This window comes from Blennius ocellaris (assembly GCF_963422515.1).
Source record: "Blennius ocellaris genome assembly, chromosome: 15".
Taxonomy (NCBI): domain Eukaryota; kingdom Metazoa; phylum Chordata; class Actinopteri; order Blenniiformes; family Blenniidae; genus Blennius; species Blennius ocellaris.
The window spans coordinates 6,689,724-6,702,244 of record NC_137664.1 but is presented as its reverse complement, the minus strand read 5'-3'; the positions used below and the strand labels follow the sequence as shown (position 1 = coordinate 6,702,244).

Below are 12,521 nucleotides of genomic sequence, written 5' to 3'. Positions count from 1 at the left end.
AGAAGCGAGCCATGCATGGCGAGGACGTCAGACGGAGTGTTTATGCATCCAGGTGGGCAACCTTTAGGACAGAGCCATGGAAGTCTGAGCACAAACTGGACTGCACTTCAAGAGAGGGGGTGCATACTACTGCAATACATATACATATACATATACATATACATATACAAATACATATACATATACATATACATATACATATACATATACATATACATATACATATACATATACATATACATATATATGATAAATATGATTTAAAAATTGTAGCATTTTATTCTGATTCAACTTGTTTTGCCGATTTCTTCATGGCTTAATTTGTGTCTGTTGGTGTTTAATTTTATACTTCTATATGTTTGGAATATATATTCTCATGTCAAAACTACCTGAACTCACTAGGTTATCTGAAGCCATCTTAAACAAGGGCAGGTGTAATTTAACTTTTCTTATCAGTTTTTCTTTTCTTTTCTTTTTTTTTACTGGTTTCGTCGCTCAGTTTTTACACTGCTGACACAAATGAAATTTAGATTATTATTTTTTTTTTTTTTTTTTTACTATTATTATTAATAATCAATTTAAACATTTGTGGAAGGCGTTTTTGAGTGTATTTGCATGATCTTGTCACCACACCATGGTTAATCTATCAAGTTTTTTAAATCATGAGACAAGTGTTTGGTGATAAACAAACAAACAAACAAACAAACAAATAAATAAATGCAAAAATAAATACATACATACATACATACATACATACAATACATACATACATACATACATACATACATACATACATACATACATACATACATTTATTAATTTGTACTAAAAAAGATCATAGGTATTGAATAATGCAGGTTGATTTCGTGAAGTGACATATATTGTAAACCTATAATGATTCCTCTGACATGAGTGTGTTTACCTTTCCATTTGTTAATCTGTTTGACTGTTAAGATCAGAATAATTGTTATGAGTTCATATAATTTGCATGGGGTATTGACATTAAGATTTTTGTTCACAAATAACTTCACACTCATCTTCAAACAAAATATATGTTTTGATAAAAAAACAGAAGCAAACAAAACAACACAATACATTGTGATTGCATTTATGAAAACTAGCGAGAATAAAACTCATTAATCCTTCTCAGTAATTCATGATAATCCATGTTCAATTCACTTGAACATGTTGAAATGCAAAGTGTTCTAATCATAATATATTTTGTGAAGTACTGATAAATGATCCAGCTCACTTGAGTATAAAAATGTAACATCCATTCCTCCTTTTGTGCTCAAAACCAAACTTGTACCCTGAAATCTGGAAATGAGCAAGTCTGAGAGTGTGAAGTGAAACAAAAGCCAAGGCAGTGCGCTTCTGCTGGATCCTCAACACAGTCAGAGCGCCACCCAGTGGCTACACACCACCTGTGCAACCAGTCAGTGAGTCAGTCAGGTTTGACCTCTGGCACTGCACAGTGCGACTGAAAGAGCTCCTCTGATAATAAAGAACCGCGATCTACATTTGGTAACAAAGAAAAAAATTCACAGTGCATATCAAATATGTTTAACGTGTCTTTTCGATAGAGCGCAGCCGGATGATTTATGAAAAATCTTTCATTTTGGCATCAAGGTCACAAGGGAAATAAAGGAATATACTCAGGAGAGTCACAATGCCAGCACATAAAGTCAGGCGCGCGTCTGAAGGAATGCACCGAATCAAAGAATTTGACATTCTGGACAGAAAGCTGGGGACCTTTATAGAATTGAATAAAATAGAATAGAATAGAAAACTACAATTAATTATATTAATATAGATACATAATCTGATCAAATCTAGATTTTATTTCCCATAACACATGTTACTGCTTTTACAGTTTTGTTTTGTTTTGGGGGGTTTTAAATACAGATAGGCTATTGTGAATGGAATGTTTTTCAACTGATGTTGTCTGCAAAGCTCCTTGATCAGGATTCAGAGAGAACAGAATTATTAGTGATTTATATAAAGCTCAGTCAGGTTTTTACCATTCCTGATGAGAAAGTTATTGAATTTTTTGAATTCAAGTAATAATATAAGAGCAACTACGATCGTTGCTATTGCTATTGATTGATCTAACAGATGAATTGAACTTTTTCATGAAATAAAGAAGTGGAATTTATATTGAACAATAAAGTACATTTTAAAAATGCCACAATGGCATTGTAAGTTTGCATATGGTTTCTTATTTATTTGTCCATCATCTGTGTGGGGCCACAGTGTTGCATGTAAAAGTTCATTTGACACATACATGCAGCAGGTCTCTGTGCGTTTGCTTGTTCTCTCAGTGAGACAAATGCAGATTTGGAAAAAAAAACATGTACTAAAAAAAAAAAAGTTAAATAACCACCTAAATGAAACCCAAGCACTATACATACAAACATTGTGGTTGATTTGATATTTATTTACACTATTGAGGTTAAACTGGTGGTCTTTGGATGAAGACAAACTATAAAATGGTTTGTTGTGAGCTAAAAAAACTAAACAAAAAAGGAAGTTCTGGTTCTGCTTTTGCCTCAGTTCACCGCAGCATTTTCCTCCTTGTGGAGAAACCTTTCCACCTGCACTGGTCTCATGATGGATTGCTTTAGCGTTGCTGTACGTCGACACAAAGCCTATATCGGATGTATAATGCAGCACATGCACACATGTGAGTGTTCAACACATGTAGAATTGTGAAGATAAAGTTGCCTTAGTTAGCTGAAACAAAAAAAAGAAGAATCAATTATAGATGCCAACCAATTATTCCAAAAACATTTTCTTTTTTTTGCTTTATAAAATATTTGAAAGATCTAAATCTTAAAAATCAGTCATCATAACCTTTGAGCTTTGAGGCATTTTAAATTATCCTTTGAAATGCCCAAATGTGATTCCAAGGGGGGAAAAAATCATTTAAATGCCACAGATAATCCTCCAAATACCCAAATATATTACACAGGAGTGGGTTTTTTTTCTGGAAAGGTCATGACTGAAAAACTAGTAAAGCTCAAATCTCAATCTGTGAGCTTTTTCAAGGATTCAAGTAAAAAAAAAAAGAAGAAATACAGCACCACCTTCTAAAAATAAACAAGTTGACCTCTTCCTTTTAATACCACAGACCTCCACACATTGCAAACTTTGCCTTGTTCTCTGTGTAATCTTCTGCCTGCAGTAAGCTTTAAAAAAAAAAAAAAAGGACATTTAACCAGCTTTTGAAACAATGCACTTCTCTTTTTGATTGTCGGAGAGAACAAGGAAGTACTCACCAGTCTGTGTGCTCATTATATCATCGTCTCTCACATATGTAGGGGGGGGGGGGAATACATTATTTAAATAACTTGGAACATTGTGTGACTTCACTAATGTTCCTGAATGTATGTCTCACCTCTCATGATAATCAGATGTTCTACGTCTTATCACAAGCGTGCATAAAGTAGGCAGCATGGTTCTGTGAAGAGGAGGGGAAGCCTTTAAATCAGACTCTCCCTGTGTTGAACTGCTAGTTTAATGACATTTCGTCATCAACATTTGTTCCTTTAATCAGTGATTTTGAGAAAATAAATGAAAATGTGCATCAATGCATGTATTTCATGCACCACGCTGCGTTGATCAAACATTAATTAGTTAAATACTTCAAACTCAAAGGGAATTTACATTTCGCCCGAGGGCTGAAATTGAGCGAAAACAACTCCACAAACTATAAATCCACTTGTTTATATTGCAGCTCCATTGTTTAATAAAGAACGTCAAACACATACAAAGATTTGCTTTGTTGCAGATGTTGAATCCAATTCAGAAAACCACATTTATCACTAAGTGCCATAGTACTTGTATCTGACGTATATAGATTGTAATGTATTCTTTAGCAATAGAAATATTAATAATATCATGTGTTATATGAGTTACATAAAACTAGTCTGTTTTATGAGACAATGTTATGTTTTTAAAGGTTCAAATTGGTCAACATGTGACCTCTTTTCAACCTCAAATCTCGCAACGGTTCCTGCTGAATCCCGACAACAACAACACTGGGAGAAAGGCTGAGGTCCGAGGTCCCAGCTTGACTTTAAAGTCTCACATAACTTCAATCCATCCATCTTCTACTGTACAACCGATTGATCCAGACAGGGGTCGCCATGCAGCATATACGTCAAGGTCACTGTACGTCCTACACAGATAGCCCGTTCACGGCAGGGCAAAGAGAGACTGGAGGTCGTCCACACATTCTGCTCTATAGCTCATTTAGACCTGAAATGCACATCTTCACATTTGATTTTAGGAGGAAGTATCCAGAGAAAACCCCAGAAGGCACAAGTAGAGCATGCGATCTCCAAACCATTGGCCAATCTCAAATCTTTACTATCCGACTTTCTAAACTGTAATCGATCAGTAGCTGTATGAACCAAACTGTTCCTACACCACAACTTCATTACCACCTTCAGTAGCGCTCAGGCCACTGCAATGTTACGATGTTTCCTGGTTCACATGCAGATTTAGAGGCCTTTCTGTGTGACGTTTCCATGTCGTCCCTGTGTGGACATGGGTTCTACTCTTTGTTGGAGAATGTCCTATAGAAGACCGATAGATAGATTTTCTTTTTTCCTATTATTGCCTACATTCATTAACTGTCTTGATTTTTGCCCAAGTATTTGAAACAAGGTTTTTAAACAACACCAGTGAACAGTGGAGGCAAGACAGCAAAGTTTACACAAACACCAGCAGATGGTAGTGTCGCTCACTTGAAGAGCAGCAGTCTCCGACCATGTATTCATAGATTTTCTTAGTGCAATGCCCTACCTTTTGTTGATTTGACTGCACTGGATCTTCACATTTATCATCACTCTTTTAGTTTTACACCGTTAGTTTTATTGAATTTCAAAGGTTCGGGTTCAAGGTTACTTTATTCATACCCGTGGGTGGATTTGATTGGCAGATTGTGATGGCTTTTGGCATGCCATTACAAAAAAAGCACACAATGAACCAGGAAGGCAGGTCGAGCGACAAAGAAAACAAGGCGAGACAGGTGCCTATTGTTCTGACATTCACCACAAAGTAAATAAAGTTAAGAAAAAAATAAATAAGATCAAAATAGAATAAGACAAAATAAACTACACAATAAAAACCTTAGAAATAAAAGCAGTATCTGACATAAGAAAGTTGAAGCAAGCTTGAACCTGCTCTATAAATTCACATCCTACATAGCGTGCACTTCCGAATAAACCACAATCACTGAATTTGCCCCGCAGCCACAATGTGACTCTTCATGTTTCGATAGTATATAAGCTGTGAGTGTTTTCTCAGATGATTTTCAACCCATAGATTTTGTCACGATAACAAGAAGGATAATCGAAGTGGGGCAAGACCATGAATCCTGCCATCCTGCCGCTGCACTTCCTATTACAGTTCTCCAAGTTAGAAGGGCAGGGTTCACCATCAAAGTCAAGCTGGCAGGGTCATGAGGAAATGTATTACAGGCAGACACGGTCTTCCTCTTCGGCGAGGATTTCATCCACTGCGGGAGCAGTAGCCTGAAAATTCAGCCTCATTCATGTGACGCCAGTATTTGTGAGGCTTTTACAATGTGTACAATGAACATTAGTATTATTAACCTTGTGTTGAACAGCACACAAAGCGAGCCTCAGAAAGAAACTTGAATCCTTCATGGTAAGTGAAGGGGGCTCAGATTGTGAGGTATTTAAGGTTTTGGGCATGACTTTTTTTTTCTTTTTTTTTTTTTTACCTCTACGCTGACATTTATCTGTGTGAGCAGATAAATGTCTGTTTCATCAACTAAATGTCTCAGTTTCATCAACTCTTGCTGTGGCTTGTGTGACAAATATCTTACCACATGAGTCACAAACAAGCCCTTGCACACAGTGCTTGTAAAATGTAAAATGCTAATTGTTGCTGGCCATGAAAGGAAAGTACTCTGTGCAGCAGTACCACATTATTGCCGTTGGAGTTTGGATGTATTCATGCTAAAGAGGAAGCTTGAGATAAAACGAGCAAACCGAGTATTGTCTTGTGGTAAAGAAGGGATATATCATCATCATATGAGCCCGGTCGACACTTTATTTAAATCTAATATTTAGAACTGAATATGATGCAGCTAAATGTAAATAAAACACATTCATGTGATAAAAAAAACAAACAAACAATCGACAATAAAACCTTCTTGTCACTGACTGATCCTGGCTGACTTGAAGGAATACACACACACACACACACAAAATGTTTCTATGCATGACTAAATAACTGATTTAATTAGCATCTCAAGCCGTACATTTGAACACACCCATGAATCTGAGTTTCAGGTGATGGAGTAAAGCTAAGCTAAAATTTGAAAAAGGGCACAAAGGTTCGAAACCGAAACCGTTTCTGAGCAGATTACACCGCTGCACCACACTGAGCTCAGCATAGAACAATCAACAATTTCAGAACTAAGGGAAAACCCACACAAGCACAAAGAGAGCACGCAAACTCCAGACAGAATGACCCGACCTCAAAAGGAAAACCCAGTGTTCTCATTGTGAAAGCAGAGTTAACAACATCCCTGACGTACCACTCCAAACACAATGAGCTTCACCCAAAAAGTTGCAAACACCCTTTTTGCTCACTCGTCACCAAACACAATCATTACACCTAAAGAGCTACTAGACAAAAAGCAAACATTCGAAACCAGTTAAACCACCTTTAAAACACCTCTATCCAGTTTTTCCAGTAGTTGATCAGACCAAAGACAAACTTTCAGCTTCAACTTTTCAACTCTCAAATGAGAATTTTGCTTTAGCTTTTGCTTCTTCCAACTCCTTTTCGGATATGTTGGGCCATTATTTATTTAGTTATCTGTTACGTTTTTTTGTTTTGTTTTGTTTGCATTGCTCTGTTCTGTTTGTTGTTTGTGTTATTAAATTTTTTGTATTGTTGTGTACCCACAATTGGATTTCTCATTTCTAAGTTGACTATAAATCAAAACAGGTGTGATTTTATGTTACATCTTCATATGCTGAAATGAAAACAAAAAAAATGAATAAAATAAAAATAGATGAGAAGACGTGTGAGTTGTGCCTATCTGGTTACATGGTTGCGCAAATCTTTTTGATGAAAAATGTCAGTCAGTCACCTCGGCTGACATTTGTACTTACGTAACCTTCGACACATACCGAGCAAAAGTTTGCTTTGGTGCCTTCTGTCGCTAAAGTAAACGTGCTGATGTGCATCACTTTGTCACTTTCTAACATGAATAAAAAAAGAAGGGCGTTAAGAGATTCAACATTTCCAGAAGACCGGAAACCGTCTGACTTCATCCTGCCTTTGTCCTGTCAAGGAAAGATAGAATGGCTCCAAATATAGCTTCTAAATTATTTTTTAAAAAAAATAAAAAAATGTCGTAAGACATTGTTAGAGTGTTTCACTAATACTTGTAAGTGTACCGGTAATTCAGGGGTGTCAAACATAAAGCTCGTGGGCCAAAACCGACCTGCAAGAGGCCCCAATCCGGGACACCTAACTGCCAAAGCAAATTGTAAAGATTTCAAATGATTTTTTTTTTCATTGATCTTTTTAAGAATAACTGAAAGCACAACACTGACACCCGAGCTGAGATATCGGGGATGTTGTCATGAAAGCTGCCTGGTTACTAGCCTTGCTGCCTGGTTGCTGGCCTTGCTGCCTGGTTGCTGGCCTTGCTGTCGGAGTGAGTTTAAAAATTCATGAAGCAACAGCGATAGAATTTTTTTTCTTCTTCACATTTCAGTGTATTTCGCACTACAAGGTTTTATCAAAATTGGCTTCACGTTAAGATTGTTTTTTTCCAGTAGTTTTTTGTCTGATTTTGTGAAAATATCAGCATTTTCATTACACATACGCACATCACAACAAAGAAAGAACAAAGAAAAACCTAGATTTTTACCAGGATACAAATATTTTGAGGAAAATAGCTGGAAAATCATGAAGTGAAAAAATACTCCTGACATTTAAATCACTTTATGTACGTTACCTACCTGAAGGAATAATAGGAGAGAGCAGATACCTTCAGAAAATTTCAACAATAGCAGCAAAGGACGCAATTGGTTACAAACCAACCCACCTCCAATGGATAACTGGATTGAAATTGTCAGAGATTGACGAGACTGAAAGACTAAACTTCCTCTTGAGGGTGTCCTCCCTCCTCCTCGTCTTTGTTCATCGCACTATTCCTCTGACCCCTGCTGGATGCAACTTTGTTTATTCATGAATTAATTCATACAGTTTAAAACCTGTTGTGAATAGAGCACCCCGCTGATTCTGAATTTGGATGATCATACAAGTGTGTCTTTATGTTGATGTGTTGAAATAATGTTTTCAATGGAAATTAATTATCAAAAAACTTTATAATGACACTATTTTACTAAAACTAGACAGTATGTAACCCCTGAACTGAAATGCTTCAAACTACAGACTACATTTCACTAAATCAGATGATATTATAGATCACATTATATTCTAATAGCAGAAGTAACAGGACAACTTTGACCATTATTTATTCTTATCACTTAATGATAGGAATAACCTAAGTCGGAATTTGTTTAAAATATCACATGCATGTCAGGCAACTTTTCATTAAAGTATTGCTCATTTTAATGTCATTGCAGTGCAATTTCACATCGCAAAAGGTGGTACACTTGGAAAAGAATATAAATGTAAAGCAAAAACCTTCCAGATTTCACTCAACTGCTTTCTTCTTCTATCCTGCTTTATCCAACTCGGCACGGGAGGAATTACAGCCAGCGAGTGGTTTGTTTTGGTTCTTTTCACAGAAAAAGGATGCACAATTGAAGATATGTTCATAGTGAGGCCAGATAATTTTCCTGAGTAGAAAAGTATTGCTCATGATGATTAAGGCGCAAAATATCCCAAAATGTGATCTTATAAAACAAAAACTTTGTAAATGCACATCTCTACTGGTAAAAAAAACCCTCTATTTTCATGTAGTCAAAGTGACTCTTTGGGGTAACAGGCCTTTTAAACAAAAAGAGTATTAAGTTGAGAAATGCACCTTAATAAACAGACGTGACTGTGGCAAACACTGTTTTTCATCACAATCTGATGAACAGTTAACAGTCCAATGCAACGTCAACGAATCCCCATATAAAGATAGAAAACCAAGCACCATTTCATACTGTGGCATTGATGTGAATATTGATAGTTAATAAACAGTCATCTCTTTGCGAATTAACCCTCCTGTTATGTTCACCTGTAAGGAGCAGACATTTAATGCAGTGCATGTTTCCGAATTCTGAGACAGTTTCAAAGGGTTTTTTTTCCCCACAAATACTCAATTACCATTAACCTAATCGAAACTTAATGTAATTAGGTTCACCGTTTACAGGCCTCTGTTCACTCATGGTAATCAACCATTTTAAGTGGATTTCCTTCAAAGAAAAATACTGATTTCAGTCCAATTTAATATATATAGAAACGTAACCTTGCTCATTAAAAAAGCCCGAAAACAAGCTTCACTTTACTATAAAGTGTGTTGAAGTGAGGAGGCCTCAAAAAACTTATAGGAGTCTGGAAACACAACACTTGGCATTCGCTTCCTCGTTCGACGAAAAAAAAAAGTGCTCCAGAAAACTTAAATAGCAATCTATGTAACATAACAGGAGAATTAATACATCAGTTCATGAACAGCAGCTTTCAGTTTATCTCCGGACACACTTTCTGAGTCACTGACAGGAAAAGCTTTTTCTTCTCCTCAAGCTTCTCCTCCAAGCACTGAATGAGCACCGGGTCAACCTTGGGGTCAAACTTATTGGCGAACCAGTGGCCGTAGTTGAGTAGCCAATGCAGCTCCGCAGCGCCGTAGATGCAAATGCTGCGCACGTGCGTCCCCGTGCACGGCGGATAGACGTCCTCCTCCTTGTAGTGCCACTTGACCAGCCTGGTCTTGCTCATCAGGTCCGAGATGCTGGGGTGGGATCGGGGCACCTCTCCGGGGACGCCGGGCAGTCGCACCAGCGTGGCCCAGAAGTGCTCGTCTGGGGAGTAGGTGTCCTCTGACCAAGCCAGAAAATCTCTGGCTACATCTGAAGAGTTCATGTGTATAATGAACTCCCGGGACAACACAAAGTATGCGTTACCAGTGAACATCTCGATACCGTGCGGCGGCGGAGTTTTTAACTGGTCCGTTTTCACAGGAAGTTTCTGATACTCGTAGTTGCTGTCTTGCAGCTTGTGGCGAAAGGTGAACCTCTCCTTCTTTTGCTCGGACGGTTGGGACGTCTCGACCATATTAGCACCTTTGAGCTTGGTGAGCTCGGAAACCAGCTCTATGTTGGTTCTGAGGGGGAAATCTTGGCCACAGAGATTGATGACATACTTCCACTTCACCTCGGAGCTCATGAGGTCAGACAGACAGTTGAGATCAGCTTTCAGTCGGCTGAAGCTCGCGTAGAAAACAGACTCTATCTTGCTGGCAATAAAGACATTGGGCAAACAGCGGGACAAGCCCTTCATGGCTGAGATGAACTGAGGAGAGGATTTCTGATCGTAGTGGACACAGTAAATATTACTGGGCGAGTAAAGCACTCTGATGAGTCTCTCCACCAACCAGGCGGATTTATGAACAACCAAAGAAAAAGCCAGAGGAAAGTGTTTCTCCTCCTCTGAGTAACACAATTTGTCATAACCTCTGACCTGCAGGAACAACGAGCAGTTTGAGGTGAGTTCAATCAGACTTTGATCCGTATCCTCCATGGCCTTAGTCCTCCTGATGTCCAGGGATTTCCCCACCTCCACGGGGTCCATCTCATATATAGCCGTGCAGTTGACGTCGTAACTGTGAAAGATCTTGAGGTCAGAAACCTGAGACAGAAAACCCCCGGTGACATAGTTGTACTTGACGCAGAGCAGCAGCAGGATGCACACACTCAGCAGCAGTACGAATGAAGATTTGATGCACTTTCCTCTGGATGTCAGCGGTAAAAGTCTTCTATTCATTCTGTGGGGCAGAGCAAACAGACCATGAGACATGACGAGAGGGAGCAGAGGCTTTTTCTGCAAAACAAATGCTCATAATAATGGCACTGAGAATTAAAAAGTTTGCTTAGATGGGTTCATTTATTCATCCATCGCCGACTGAGGTTTAAACGGAGACTGGAGTGAGTCCCAATCGACAACAGGTGAAGACAAGGGTCCTTTTAATTCCTTTTAGATGTCTTGCCCCTTCCTATGTATCACATTTGGTTGAATGTCAAAGTTAAGATAAAAGCCGATGATCAAGCAGCTTTCCAGAGACCGTTGACATTTATTTAAGCAGGCGTTTCCTGACTTGGGTTGCACAGCGGCTTCTTGTGTGCGTGGCAGGATTGAAATCTCCCTGAACAGGTTTCCGATCCATCACAGGGTAAAACGGTGAGAAAGACAAACACACGGTCTGAGTCACACCTACGGTCAATTTAGAGACACTGATTACCGAAAACACATGAAATTTGACTTGTCAGATAAAACTCGCCCATGCATAGGAATAACACACAAACTGCACACAAAACACAGATTATCTGTCAAGAGCACCACAATAACAAGATGAACACACTTTACTCAGACAAGCCGAGACTATTACAAGTAAAACAGAAAACTTTACAGCAGTATTAAAGTATTATATAATAGTGTTAATTTTGAGCAACTTGTATGACACTGTTTAACAGTCTCTATGGCAGGCCTGGGTAAAATAAGACCCGCTGGCCATATGGCTCTGTTTGACTGGCCCTCCAACTGTCACTGTAAAATCCTGAATCAAATCAAATCATACAATTTGCTGTAATTTTTGGTTTTGATACATCTAAAATGGTCACAATCTTCACATTATTGGTCATTATTACATTATTGGTTGTGTCTTGATACCTTACCTCAAAAAATGAGTGTTTCACAGTTGAAAAGGAAGACGATTAATGAAAAATTTTATTTTTACCGAACTTGAAATGCAGAAAAATGTAATCATCACTTATCGAGACATGATACTTATTGAGCAAAACTCAAGTCAATGTATGTCTGGAATCATTAGTAGTACTATTAATTTATCATGTGGCCCTTTGGCAAAACTAGTTGCCCGCCCCTGCTCTGTGGTCTGGTAACGTATGCGTAGAACTGATTTTCAAGAACACACGACAGAAAGAAAATTGACATAAAACAACATGAGCCCATCAATAACATACAAACAGCCTGATATGAAACAACCAATGAAAATATTTCAAATATTTATTGCTTATGTAGCGCTGAGCCTAAATGAAACACCAAGAAACAAACCTGTTTTGGTTTTACTATCTAACTGACGATCAGAAGAGACGTTGACATACGTTACCTATGAATTCTGAGGGTACATGATGAGTAAGAACACCTATCTCCACAGATTCTGCTTTTGCATGAATCTCTTCCTCAACACTCTTATTAAGTTTGTATGGTATTACCTTGTCAGTCATGAGGTACACTGTGCTAAATCTTAAAATATACAGCAGAGCTTCTCACGTCTT

At 38.0% G+C, this 12,521-nt stretch overlaps 1 protein-coding gene across 1 annotated transcript; it reads right to left on the bottom strand.

Annotated features, from left to right (window-relative positions):
* Positions 1 to 8,750: 8,750 nt before the first annotated feature.
* Positions 8,751 to 11,025, bottom strand: LOC308140204 (beta-1,3-galactosyl-O-glycosyl-glycoprotein beta-1,6-N-acetylglucosaminyltransferase 4-like; the record flags this gene model as incomplete). The annotated part of the gene is made up of 1 exon (XM_080509889.1): positions 8,751 to 11,025. One exon carries the CDS (start codon positions 11,023 to 11,025, stop codon positions 9,691 to 9,693), a length of 1,335 nt encoding a protein of 444 aa, XP_080366015.1. The 3' UTR covers positions 8,751 to 9,690.
* Between the last annotated feature and the right edge of the window lie 1,496 nt (positions 11,026 to 12,521).